Below are 14,545 nucleotides of genomic sequence, written 5' to 3' on the forward strand. Positions count from 1 at the left end.
AATAAAAAAACAAAATAATGATCATATCATTTATTTCAAATATTATATATTATTTTTAATAAAAACTATTAAATATGCACTTTTATGAGTACATAATAATATTTTAAATATTTATAAATAACTATTGGTACTACTACTATAACAGAACAAACTTTGTTTTACTATTTTTATTTTAATTTGAATATAAATCAATTAATACATATTTTACTAGTTCTAGACTTCAGAAACTACAAAAAACTAGAAAACTTTCTTCACAGAAGCTTATCTATAATCAATGATGTTGGTGATGAATATTGAATGAAGATCCTATTTTTGAAAATCCAAGACCTATTGTAAATAATACGACGACAGCCATTTTTGAAAAATGTCCATGTCACTTGGTTCCGTGTAAATATCTATAAAATATTTAAAAATAATTTTGTTAAATAATAATGTTATGTCGATAAAATATATATATATATATTTATTTATTTATTTGTTTATTTATTTTAGACTTCCATGAAAACATTTTAAAAGATAGTTTTAAGCATATACAAAACAGGTAAATTAACACATGTTGGTTAGGTTCCTCATAAGTTGTTTTTATAAATATTGAGCATACGAATAAGTCAACAATAATTTTTTATTAAGTTTGAAGATAATATTTTGAAAAATATTGTCAAATTCACAACAGTTTTCAAATTATTTTGTAATCGAAATTTTCTAAAATGTTTAGAGTATACTATTTTTTTTTTTTTTTTTTAACTAAATATAAGGTTTTTTGATGAATTCTTATTGCCAATATCTCATAAAAAGATTTTCATAGTTTGTTGTTATTAAAAACGAATAATTATAGATGCTATTGCATCATAATCTGCAATAAATATTTTTATCATTTTCTATAAATATTATAATTTAAAAATATATCGACTCTCTTTAAGTTATTTATAAACATTTGAAATGTATTAAATGTTAATAAAAACATTTTTACTGGATCAAAAAGCTTTAAAATGTAATTGAAGATTCCTTATAAGTTGTTATTAAAACTATTTAAAAATATTAAAGATACATAGACATGATTTTTTTACTAAAAATATTGAGCATATACATCCACAACATAATTTAATGACCTTTTAAAATAAAATTTTAGATAAAATTAAATATTTAAATGAAGAATAACAATTTTAATTATTTTTTTATAAAACAGAAATATTCTTCGTGGGGACTAAAGACTTTTACGTAAATTATTATATTTTATAACAGGTGCACAATAGAATTTTCAAAACATATTTTTATATTAATTTTAAGTTAAAACCTACTTAAACCATGAAACTATTCATACTATTCTACCGTAGGAAGTACTACCCCCAAAAATGAATGTCAATAATAAATTATATAAATATTTACTATTATAATATTATTAAATATTAAAATAATAAAATAAATGCAATGTTTTCAGAAAAAATTAAGGTTACCATAATATTAACAGTAAAATAAATTACTTTAAGGAGATCGCAGCACAAGTATTTTTCATACGTTTTAGACCAATAAGTAGTGGTAATTGGTAAATTACATGAAATATAATTTTTAATATGTATTGACAAACTTTCTACGCTTAGAACCATTTTTCTTATACTTTACACCTACTTTATAGCAAAATAGTTACCTACCTGTTCTTAATTTTTTTTTTTTTTTTACTTACCATAATCAGTAGAAGTCGAATCGTCTCTTTTACCGTTTGATTTTACTGGTATGTATGATCCTTTCTGAACTCGATTAGCCGCATCTGTAATTTATATTTTTTTATAATCTTATAATTTTAAAATTATGTGAACTCAAACAAATATTGTAAAGACTTACCTTTGGAAGTGTCCTTGCTCAACATAAAATCTATAGTAACAAAAATTATGAGAGTAATATAATAATCAATGATATTGACATTCTAATAAAATCACTCACTTTTAAATTGATTTCCTCTTTTTGTAACCATGCTGGAGGTTGTACTTGCTATACGTCTTTCTCGTAAATGAAGTTTTAAAGGACAATATACAACAAACTTAGGTGATGGATCAGTCGGAGACACGGGTCTAAATTGTAGAACATTATCTTCTTGGACGGATTCTTGAAAAATAAAAAAAAGGTTAGATTAATACAGCATAATTATATACTTATAATAATAAGGTTACATGGTACATATACTTATTGTTCTACATTACTATACTTACCTGTTACAAATGTTATGATTATAATAGTTAAATAGCAAATGAACAAAAAACACACTCTAAACGGCTTCATTTTTCAAATGAAAGATTTCAGTAGAATACTTTGCAATTTATAGGAATATTACAAAGAAGAAAAACATAAATATATACGCATAGCGATCAAACACAGACAAAAAGTCTATTATACCCGAGAGAGTTACGCGATTCAAGTTTATCTCGTATTGTTTTTGAGTATTTACTCATTATTTCCACTTCGATTGGATTGTCTTTTACATTCAGATGACGTAAGTATAGGGATTGTGCCTTTATATCAATTCCAAGATCCTACCTGTAAAATTAAAATGTTGAATTCTATATGATATACTAGCAAAATGTGCATACGATTATTACTAAAAGTAACTCAAATCGTAACTTTGACGAAAATCTAAATAGTGTACAGCTTTGTATATCATTAAAATTATTTATATTCATTAATAATTATTAGTTAACACCAAATTGTAAACAAGCTGTAAAACAGTGAGGAATTAAGGTTTAAATTTTAAACTTTAAAATAACAATGTACAATATACATATAAGTACAATATATAACTTTATTATTAAGCTATGTATAAATTAGTAACTTTAGAACTTTTAAATTTTTACTAACTTAACTTGCACGTCAAAAAGTATATTATAGGTATTCAATACAATAATTTAGTAAATGTGCATAACAAATAAAAATAGTTTTTAATGAAAAAATAAATTAAAATTAAAATTTAGTAATTTTTGATGCAAGTAATTTCGTACTTTTAAAACCATAAAACACTATAATTCTAATTTTTAACAAGAAATTATATTCATAGTTTAGCTTTATATTATATTAAACTCTCTAGTCTCAAAACATTATTTAACCTACTCAGCAAATTTCTGCGTTTATTTAGGTATGTATCATTTTATACAATCACACTTTAATTACCTAGTCATCTTCATTTAACTAAAATAAAATTAGTTACATTTTCCTTTATATGACAAACGCATAATATGTATTAAATATATTTTAAGTCTTTAACAATTGTGTTAACATATTATTATTTTATTATTTTATTACATCGATATTAGGTATTTTATATTCCTAAAACCCACTAAAATTTGTTTATTTTAGGATCTCCAGTTCTGTTTCATTTGCAAAATTGAGGTTGGCTTAAACTACAAGTATAAGTGTATATTATTATTATTAAGGAAAACAAACTATTTTGGAATATGTGTAAAACCCCTTTTTGTGTACGTGCTCGAAAGCAGAAACATTTTACAAATGATATGATCAATGTTTGTTTATTTACACTAACTAACCTGCAAAATGATTCAGCATTACGTTTTATCCTTTCTACGTTAGAAACGTACACATATTTTTATTACGATCATTACATTATAATATTAAGAATACATTCACAAGTAACAATTAGTAACAAGTATCACGTACATTTTATATCTTGAATAATAATGTAATTAATACAATCTTAGCAAATACTTTATACTACAAATATACCTATACTTTTTTTTAATACAATGAATTACTATTAAGATGATGGCAGTGCACTGTTAGTTTCTTGATTATCTAACCTAAAAAAAAACATTGCAGATAGGTTGGAGATAGAAAGCAAATAGTGCACTGATATCTTATTAAGTAATTATAACAATAGAACATAAATCATAAATTTATTTATACCTATATTAAAATATTATTTAAAATTTTTTTCATTTTAAACTCTTATAATATTGACATTGTATTCATTCATTTTTTCAATAGTGTTTTATGGTTAGGTATCTATAAAATCAATAATGATAATTTATAAACTTTAATAATTATAAAATATTATTTTTTTTTATTAACAAATTAATAAAATTAACCTTTATTTATTCACCAAGTATTTGATGTTCGTAAAAATAATTTATGAATTTATATTAATTAATATTTAAAAATAATGGTAAATAAGTGAGTAACATTGTGCTGTTATAGTAAAATAGTCTTAAAACATAAAATTAATATTTACCTAACGTATTAATACTGTAAAGCATACAAAAACCAATGTTGAAATAATCATAAATTGATAACTCTAAAAAATACGATACATCGTATATAGTTAAAGTTCAAACACTTTGAAAAAAACATATTTAAATCACTGTTTTTCAATAATTCAAATCTTACAAAATGTAAGAAAAACAATTTATTAACCATATTGGTGTATCGAATCATTTGAATTCTAAATATAATAGACAATATTGTACTTATAAAAACATCCACATTTTGAAATCTTATAGTTCTGCTCGTGACAGGAACAATGATAAAAATATTTAAAAAATGTTTACATAACAAGTTTCATCAACTTTAACATTTTACTAAATGTCTTAAATAAATTAGCTGTCAAAACATACTATCAATTTTATCGGACATTATTACATTAAATAACTAAAATACATTCAAAATACTATATTTACTTATTCGTTTAAATCTTAAAGTTTGTATAGGTATTTAGTATACTATACATGCTAATGAATAATGTTAACGTTTAATTTATTAAAACTAAAATTAAAAACCTAAATACATTTTTAAATTATCGGGATATTAAAAAAAATCTTACTCGGGTACCTATGCATAATTAATATAGTGTAAATAGTAATAATAATTAATAATAAATGTGTTTTTAAAATAAAAACGATTAACCAAATTTATGTAAACAGAGATACTATAACCAATACTTAAATACAATTTTAATCATATTCCATATGGATATAATATTTATATAAATCGTAAAGCAACAATTTAGTTGAAATAAATAGATGAAAAAAAGTGCATGTGTAAGAATACGATATTATTTCAACATTTCCAATCAATTTGTTTGTAGATTTATCACCATAATTAAAAGGATACGGTAACAACTGTTTCTGTCTGTATAACACACGTGGAACTTATAAATTTAGACTAGTATTAATCTAATGAATCAATAACAAAATTGAAAACAAATTTAAATTTTATAGTAAGACCAGTTTTTTTTAAATTTAAGGTGATAAGATCAAAAGTGTGCGATAATCAATGTCAAGTAGACTTAATAACAAATTCAAATTTATTTTCAAATTTATTATCACTGCACTAGATCAATTGGTGCATTTGGGAAAGAACATGTCTAAATATTTATATTCTACGTGTATTGAACAAAGCAGAAACAGTCAGTATTAAATCTCCTTAAGGTGACTATTTATTACGATAAACAACATTCAAATCTCAAAGAGTTTACTTAGGACGTCAAACAGTGGTGTTATTTAAACCGCGCAAGGTATACATTTGAGTGTTAATAATTAAATATTATGGTAATTTCGCCCACATCTTAAATTTATTGGACTGAAAATTAATAAATTTCAAACAGTTAGTCTGTAAGACTTTAAGAAATATGTATTGAAAAAAAAATAATTATACCACTGACATTAAATATCAACAGAGAACGTAAAAAACCATATTGATATCAAATTAACAACGTCGGTAAATAATTGTGTAATCATATTTTTTAAGTATCTATATGGATTATTTTATATCTACGTCCTACGACCTACATGTATACATAAATAATTGCTGTCAAACCAAAAAGTAATTAAAAAGCTGCTACACGATGTAACTATTTTAGACTCATTTTAGCTGCTTCAGTAATAAACGTAAACGCCGACGACGTAGGTTTAAAGAACACACAAACTATGACATTGGTGGATACAAATTAGTCGTCGAATACAAAAACAGCAGGCTTATATATTTTTTTGTCAAATTTTATAAATTTACTATACTTGATAATATATGTTTATTATAATAATATTTATGTCAGTGAAATATGTCGAAAATTTATAAAATTCCGCATCCGTATACATATAATATTTATATAGTTTATATATTGTACAACAATGTATGCAACGTATTATATTATGAAACTGTGATTTTTTTGAGTGTATCTATATAGTACTTATTATTCATATATACAAGTATAATCACTATTTCTATTACCTTATTTCAGTGTTTTCGACCCTTATAGTGTTACAACCCCCAAAATAGGCATAAAATATGGTAAATCACTTCGCGATCCCCCCCCCCTATTTATATTAAGTACAAATTTGAACCATAAAAATATCATATCATTAACTAATCAACCAAAATAAATATACCATTTATAAATACTATATGTAATACCTAATTTAAACTTGTGATAGGTATAAGTATTTTTTTTATTCAAAAAAAATTTTAATAAAAAATATTCATTTTGAAAATTAACCTTTTATTATTTTTGAATTATATGACCTCTATAGTTAAAGTGATTGCGACCCTCGAGTTGAGAAACGCTGCCTTATTTATTGAAAATAGGTACATGCAAATAATACATTGAATATTGTATACATTTATGAATATTTTAACTTTCATCTAAAAATTATACCTACATAATAAGTAGTTTCAAAAAATTGGAAATAGTGACTGTTATATGCACATTTAAAATAAATTAAGTTTTTTGCCTTTTTAATTGCTCATCGTAGCTATACAATGTTTATAACACGCGTAGTTTTTATATTACGTGTCAGTTGCAAAAAATAACAAAAAAAATCTCATTATTCATAAATGTTATATTGAAGGGGGTTGAAGCATATTTTCATAAATTTCTTGCCTGCCAACCTTCCACAGCACATCCGTCAATCGATCGCAACGCAGCTGCTATACTGCTACAGGTGCAGGTAACTATATAACTTGAGTTCACCTCGTGCACTTTTCATCGAGACTTACAAGCGAGATAAACAACCAGTGGTAGATTTGGTGTAAGTGACTTAGGTCGTTTTTAATTTTTACTTGAACTAAGTATAGAATCTTAATGACTTGCATGATTTATTAAATATTACTAAATTAAATTTTTAAAGCTAAGGCTTGAAAATATAACGCTAAGTTCCTCGCATGTACTTCATTGTAGGTATGACTAATTTATAAAAATAGGTTTTTTTTTTGTAAAAACATTTTGAGTTCAAATTAAGATGAGATTAATAGACATTTAAACAAAGAACTACAATTTTAGTTATTTTATTGTAATTAAAAAATATTAATCATAGGAACTAGAAACTTTTACCGCACCTATAATATCATTATATTTACACACAATAATATTTCCAAATGTTATGTTTTCACAAAGATTCAACTTACCGCATTACTAATAATAAAATAAATTACTTTTATTGCAAAATACAATATACATACATTATACATTATAATCTGCAATTATTCTTAGTAATTTAAGCAGACAGTCTACTTTTAAAAACGCTTTTCGTATCAGTGAATTAAAATTGAACACATTATGAATTATAATGACTAGCTAAATTACGATTTACGAGGCACATTCGACATCTACTGTGCGGTTAAGCGGTTACCCAAACTTTAATCCTTTTTTATTTTTTTACGGCCGATCAAAACTGAACGGATTTTGTGTCAGACGAATATTGGAAAGACAGCTGGATTGCAGAACATCGTTCGGGTCAGAGTTGTTCGGGACAACATATAATAATATCTTATATGTAGCTATGTGTACGTCCGTTACGGACGAGCACGTAAAAAAGTGGCAAACGAATTGCGACGAATGCGTTGTATAATGGATGTGAATGGGATTACTAAAACGCTAGCGTGGTTGTCGAGCAGACCGCGTCGTTGGTCACGTCCGGAGCCGGACCTCGTTTTTTCGAGTATTCTATATAATATATATTATTTACGTGACGGCGATCAGATGCAGTCGCGGTGTTTTTAAGTGTTGTTCGGCAATCTTCGAAGATCATCCTATTACAATAGTGAATGAAGATCGCGAATCGTCACAGATAACATTGAGACGTTGCTGGCAATCGCAGACATTATCGACATTTAGTCGTATTTCAATATGATATTATATAATAGTTTTATATTAGGTATCTTGAAATTTTACAGCTGCTTGCCAAGTTATATTGAAAATTTAAGAAAAAAAATAGATCGCAAATTGTAATGGATTTCTTATTCATATGTTCGCGGTATAGAGAGTAAGAATGTTGTGAAATATGGTGGTACATAGTATGCCTGGCAGAAATCACTAATACAACAGTAATAATTCTATCGTCGCGGTTTATAGATTTTGACTCAAGTAAATACTTACGGTGACTCAGGCATGTTAAATCGACCGTATTTTCGTTCTTATTACAATTTATTGCTTCTACCTACTTGTAAAATAAAAATATAAAACAATAATGTTATAATAACAAAAAATTATGCGTTAAAAGTAATTATTATATTCTTGCACACCTAATAACAATATATTTTCAGCATGCTTGTCAGCGAATCATTACCATTTACCACTGAAGGTCATAAACCACAGTATGAATATAACCGTGATCAATCTAATTACATCCGTGTTACTCCGTTAAGTATAATTTTTAAGTTAGATTATTTAAACAAAACGAATTATTTGATTTAAATTGTATGTAATATACATTTTATACTGCAATATTACAATAAAAATAATATAATGTTAGTGTTATAAGTTACAACATTTATAAGTATGTTCGAAATTCAAATCACATAATATCCAAACATTTTTTTATCTATAGTAAACATAAATAAATAGTAGTTATGGATTACATTTCAGCCAAGACTTCGAATGATAGTGAAAGTGATATAGATTGTACAGAGGAGAGAATATCAACTCCGGCGCCTTTCACAAAGCTGATGACGGATCTTATGTTTCGCGGAAACAGATTCCGATGCACCGGCCGAGGAAAATGATAAATTTTTTTTATCATTAAATTTTTCACCCCGGAATCCCGTCGGCCACTAGCACGAGGGGCCGGCTGCTATCCGTTCCAACCGTTGCACTCTATTGCAAGTGCACTTGCACTCGCCCGAGTTTCCATCATCACCCACCACCGCCGCTATCCCGTCCAAGTGCGCGACATCGCACACGAGTCGCTCTCGCTGTCGTGCCGTCATCACCAGTCGACCACGGTCGTCACGCGTCCACAACCCCATGTCCAAAGTCGCACTCAACCACCTGAGACCGGCTGCAGTAAACGATAATAGAGAGATAACCAGTCACCATTATAGTTAAATTTTCACAAGCGCCATCAGTTTTCATTCCTCATTTTCTTATCCATCTATATCCTGTCATAGTATTTTTAATTATTTTGGTTCATTGCTATAAAAATTACTTTTGATACACCGTATTATAATATAAATAACATTTTTTGTGTACAAAAAAAAATCGTTTTTAATATGTTATTTATTTATTTTTATTTATTATTCATATTGCATGTACATACATGTTTTACTAGTATATACTATATATATATACCTAACCTATATATGCAAATCACAATATACGATTACTGTAAAATTGTAAAAATGAAAACAATATAAAATAATTAACAAAAATATAAAATAAATTGTGGAGAAATGGTAACTCTATAGTCAGTCGGTCGACCCAATTAAGTGGTGATACGCCCACTATTAATAATAAATTTTTTTTTTCTTAAATAATTGAAAATCGACTACTGCAGTAACACTAATTAGTAAGAAATAAATTTGATTTTTAACAAACTTTGAAAAATATTTAAACATTAATGACTGAACCTAATTCAAAGTTTTAAACGCCAAAATTGTTTTTAAAAACTTATTTATAAAATTAGCGATCTTGGATTAAAAAAAAAAAAAAAATTAAAAATAAATAAATAAAATATAACTTACATAAGTTATAACGCAGAACTCTAGAAATCATTACAAAAAAAAACTAAAATAATATATTGAATAGGAAAAGAGTTATTGCATTTGTAAAAAATATGAAACATCAGTTACATAACATCATATTATGATAGGTATCATAATACAAGGTTATTCATATTCTGATAATTATCGACAATTTGTTTAACTAATAACATACAATAAACCGTCAAAACATAAACGGGTTATTTATTATTCAATGTCCACACATTAGTTTAGTGTATTATAAAAATACAATTGACAATTACTTAAACTATTATTTTTACATACACTTTTTAAAAATGTTCTCATTTATTTTTCTTAGTACATACATAAATCATTACACCCTAATCGCCTATGGATATTGCTTATACAGTGTGTTTCCTTTTAAAGGTAACATGAAATATTTCAGTCCAGTGACCTCGAATTCAGTAGCGGATACTGATTTATTCATATTTATAAAATAATTCATACAAAGAGTCTGACCCTAGTATACATACATAAACACAGGACCCCCCCCCAGAAAATTTTTGAAAATCCGCTACTGCTCGAATTAATTAATGTTTCTTGGAGGAGATACAGAATACAAAAATACACAGTTTTTGATGATTTACAATTTTAGTTCTTCAAGTGTACGCATGCGCAGTACAACTTGCATTTTTTTAAATAGCAACAGGTGTTTTCAATACGAAATTCTTATAGAATTTAGTCCTAAAATCTCGGACAGATAAAATTTATCGGTTTTTTTAAGTTATTTTGACCTCTTAACTGTGACTCTAAAACAAAAATTGATTAAATGACGACGAACTAATGTTTTAATTTCAATTCATCGAGTCAAAAATATTAGGTGGAATCGCGAGGACATTAAATTTGTAAAATCATAGGATAATTCTTTGAAAAATGCAATAATTTAAATTAAAACATTAGCTGGTTGTCAATCAATTTTGGTTTTAGAGCTATGAGGTCAAAATAACTTTAAAAAATTCGATCCATCTGAATTTAGTATTAAAAATACTTATTGGTGCTTAAAAAAATTTAAGTTGTATTAAGCATGTACTCACTTAACTTTCCAAATTTGAAAATCATTAAAAAAAAGTGTATTTCTGTATTTTATATCTCCCCTCGGAAACCCCTTATCAATCCGAGGTCACTGGACTGAAATATTTCGTGCTACACCTTTAATAGGAAATACATTGTGATATGTTTATCACTTAAATTATAGCCATAGACTAGTAATATAAGGTCTATGAATATAACCAATATAATATTAACTATAACAAACATATACTTCTATTATAGTTCAGTGAATAAGTGAAAATATCAATATATAGAAATTATTTTATCAATATTATACCTTGTTAAAAACGTGTATAAATGTAAATTTGACTTCAAAATATCTAACACATTATTAATATTTTATCTATACCTAAATACACGCAGTTATATATTTATTATTTAAATATAACAATATATTACATTTTCTAACAAGTGGCAAATGAGGTATAGTTAATACAGAGGTATATTAATTTTGTTAGTAAATGTATAAAATATTATTTATAAATACAAAGTCAAACAATAATTTTATTTATTTATAACTCAATATAAGTGTATAGTATTGTACACTAACATTCAAATGGTGGTTACAGTGTAAATGTACATTGGAAAATTAAACTTTAATCATGGTTCCATAACAGTCACGATCAAAATCACAAAGATAATAATTAAAATACAATTAGATATTAAATATGTATCAAACGACGAATATGGATTATTTTTTGTACGACGAGGTCATGTTTAATAAAATTCAAATCACTTTTTGCTCACTATACTAAATATTTACGACGGTCGAAAACACTTTTCACGTATTCGATTATTCTTTGTACCTCTGACTCCGAGACCAGATACTTCTAACACCTTTCCCGTCATCGGATACTCGTGGAATTTTTCTGGTGTCACTCCGCGACTAATTGTCGTTACATATAGCTTGTCCATCTGTGGTCCACCAAACGTGACAGATGAAACCTTTTCGGCGGGAATCTTTAACTTTCCCAACAACTTTCCACTGGTACCACTCACATGCAGTACCTACCAATTCATCAGGTGATTTGTATGAAAAATCAAATTATTTTAACACCAAAAAAAAAATCAGAGTTTTACCTGAGCACCATCATAGTTAGCGATCCAGAGATCACCGTTAACGTCGATCGTCATACCATCCGGAACACCCGGTATATTGTTCGACTTAAAATCGTAGAACGTTTTCCGGTTCGCTGTTGAAAAATTGAAATAAATCGTTTTTGGCAAACATTATTTTTGGACTAATAAAACATAGTTAAGTGAATCAAAAAAAAATTATTACAAATAGAAGCCGTATCAGGATTATAGTTGAAAACCGCTATTTGCTTGGTCGGCGAATCTATGTAATACATCCTTGTACTGTCGCCATTCCACGCCAGCCCGTTGGAAACAGAAACACCAGGTAAGACGGGTTCTAGGCTTTCAAAACAACTGGTGTCATTAAGCTTGTACAAAGTTCCACGTCCCGGGGGAATATTTCCAGCGGCGTCTTCGAATCCCATGGTGCCTGACACAATTTTTGTTTCACTTTATTTTACAATTAGAAAATGACATCGTACATAATAATCCCGCGGGGTTACGATTGTTTTTAAGTACGGACATTTTGGAAATAAAAATGAAATATTTAATTTAAAACTGTATATTAATTTTTATTTAGTAAATTTAACGCACCAGATCGTTATTATATTTACTTACCAGCCCACAAGTACCCGTTGGTATCTGCTTTTGCATCGTTCCATCGGTTGCCTGGTTTATTGCTGTCGACAGTGGTCAGCTTAACGACTTCATTAGTTTTCTCGTTAAGATTCCATCGGAGACTAGCCAACGTAGTGCCCAATCCAATGACAAACAGGCCTTGTTGTCCACGGACTGGGATCACAAAACTCACGTCAGTGTCTAATAGGCATAAAAAAAAAATAAATAAGTATAATATACAATAAAATCTCCTAAAAATCTTTATAATATAAATACTAACCTAATTGAACATATTCTAAATGGTTTTCAAAAAGTCTGTAAACACGATGCTGAGAAATATCGACGAAATACAAGACGTTGTTCTCGTGATCCCAAAACGGCCCTTCGCCGTGCACCATCACATCGTCGGCCACTTCCCTGATCGACGCACCATTATAATTAACAGCGCCATATGTCATGGCCACCATCAAACTAAAAAAAAAAAAAAATAAAAAAAATTCAAACTGTTCGGTAAGTACAGACGAATAGTTCACTACCTTAGGAGCACAACATTACACTTGAGAATCGACATCGTGACTGAACCACTAGTGCAAATGTACAACTATAAATTGTCTATAATATTATAATATATTCTCGTGGCATACTGGTAGTTAGTACAAGAATAATAAATATTAATTACCTTGTGGTTTGCTAATGACTTGACGGTCTGTTGGAGAGTATTTAAATTAACATGGCGACACTATAATACGCGCATCGTATTCGTTTCCACAAGGAACGAATTCCCAAAAATTATATTCAGATAATAACGTTGCGGGTTTGATTTGAACACTTTTATCGATCCGCAGTTACCTTGTAAACTACCAATAATATTTAGGTATGTCGAATAAGTGTGAAAGCAATATAAATGGAACTATGAAGGTACACAGTTTATAAATCTAGAACAATTTAATTAATTAATATATAACCATGAAGATTTCTAAAGTCGTTTCTATAGACAAAACAAATTATAATTTTTAATATTTTCATAATGTACTAAGTCAATTATACACTATACCTCAATATAAAAACATAAACAATATCACAAGATAATAATGTTTTTAAAATTAGACCATTTATGAATAATCTATTTTACACAATTAAATATAAAATAGGTACCTGCAGTTGTACTTACTTCAGTGAGAGATTAGCTTTTTTTTATATAATTATAGATTACAATTGGCCATTGGGCAGAAATATTCATGAATCGTGGAAAATAACATCCATTTTATATTTTAAATTCTGTATAATATTTTATTTAATGATCACCTGATATTTAAAATACTTAGATTCTAAGTGGATTAATCAATACGCTGGATTTTTAATGATACATTTTTTTTCTTTTTACAATGGTTTCTTCTAATAGAAAATTGGATCTAATTTGTATTTTGAAGAATCAAAACTAAAAATTCCTAGTATTTTTAAAAATAATTAGAGTGAACAAAAAACAAAATTTATCAAATTAATGAAAATATTATATGAATTATTTTGTACTAATTAGAAAAACATTTTAAATACTGAATAAAATTAGATTGGTATAAGTATACATTTATACAAAATGAATGTGAATATTAAAAAAAAATAATAACATTATTAGTCCAAAAATGTCATTTGTATGGAATTGAAACTTTTTTCCATTACGTACTTATATTTTTATTCACTATACCTATAGTAAGTAATAAACACAATAAACATTTCAAAATATTTACATTAAAATAAAATGTTTAACCAATAACCTATTTCTACAGTTATAATTTATAAGTTAATAACTGAC

At 26.9% G+C, this 14,545-nt stretch overlaps 3 protein-coding genes across 8 annotated transcripts in view; 1 reads left to right on the forward strand and 2 right to left on the reverse strand.

Annotated features, from left to right (window-relative positions):
• The window catches only part of LOC114127237 (tachykinin-like peptides receptor 86C), a 110,913-nt gene extending 110,443 nt beyond the window's left edge, over nt 1-470 (forward strand). For all 6 annotated transcript variants that reach the window (XM_027991444.2, XM_027991451.2, XM_027991441.2 and 3 more), the window contains one exon: nt 212-470. Coding sequence is in view for 3 of the 6 variants with exons in the window: in XM_027991428.2 (XP_027847229.1) it covers nt 212-278 (67 nt within the window). In the remaining 3 variants the exon portion in view is untranslated. The remainder of the gene's footprint in view (nt 1-211) is intronic.
• On the reverse strand, nt 16-2,367 carry LOC114127284 (uncharacterized). Its single transcript, XM_027991477.2, has 5 exons — nt 2,205-2,367; nt 1,939-2,100; nt 1,840-1,869; nt 1,682-1,765; nt 16-395 (listed from the first exon to the last, which is right to left on the reverse strand). The coding sequence occupies exons 1-5, from the start codon at nt 2,272-2,274 to the stop codon at nt 328-330; spliced, it is 414 nt and encodes a 137-aa protein (XP_027847278.1). The 5' UTR covers nt 2,275-2,367; the 3' UTR covers nt 16-327.
• Nucleotides 2,368-11,531: 9,164 nt separating this feature from the next.
• LOC114127193 (regucalcin-like) lies at nt 11,532-13,337 on the reverse strand. The gene is made up of 6 exons (XM_027991372.2): nt 13,272-13,337; nt 13,016-13,206; nt 12,736-12,936; nt 12,323-12,547; nt 12,121-12,233; nt 11,532-12,048 (listed from the first exon to the last, which is right to left on the reverse strand). The coding sequence occupies exons 1-6, from the start codon at nt 13,304-13,306 to the stop codon at nt 11,800-11,802; spliced, it is 1,014 nt and encodes a 337-aa protein (XP_027847173.2). The 5' UTR covers nt 13,307-13,337; the 3' UTR covers nt 11,532-11,799.
• Between the last annotated feature and the right edge of the window lie 1,208 nt (nt 13,338-14,545).

Source organism: Aphis gossypii, chromosome 2 (genome assembly GCF_020184175.1).
Source record: "Aphis gossypii isolate Hap1 chromosome 2, ASM2018417v2, whole genome shotgun sequence".
In the NCBI taxonomy this organism is placed as follows: Eukaryota; Metazoa; Arthropoda; class Insecta; order Hemiptera; family Aphididae; genus Aphis; species Aphis gossypii.

Bases quoted from the DNA above. Each gene is read 5' to 3' on its own strand.
- LOC114127284 (XM_027991477.2), bottom strand. From the start codon at position 2,274: ATGAAGCCGTTTAGAGTGTGTTTTTTGTTCATTTGCTATTTAACTATT. The intron at 2,101-2,204 runs GTAAGTATAGTA...TTATTTTTCAAG, and splicing joins AATCATAACATTTGTAACAG to AATCCGTCCAAGAAGATAAT. The intron at 1,870-1,938 runs GTGAGTGATTTT...TTGTTACTATAG, and splicing joins AAGAGGAAATCAATTTAAAA to ATTTTATGTTGAGCAAGGAC.
- LOC114127193 (XM_027991372.2), bottom strand. From the start codon at position 13,306: ATGTCGATTCTCAAGTGTAATGTTGTGCTCCTAAG. The intron at 12,234-12,322 runs GTAATAATTTTT...ATTTTTCAACAG, and splicing joins TCCTGATACGGCTTCTATTT to CGAACCGGAAAACGTTCTAC. The intron at 12,049-12,120 runs GTAAAACTCTGA...ATGAATTGGTAG, and splicing joins CTAACTATGATGGTGCTCAG to GTACTGCATGTGAGTGGTAC.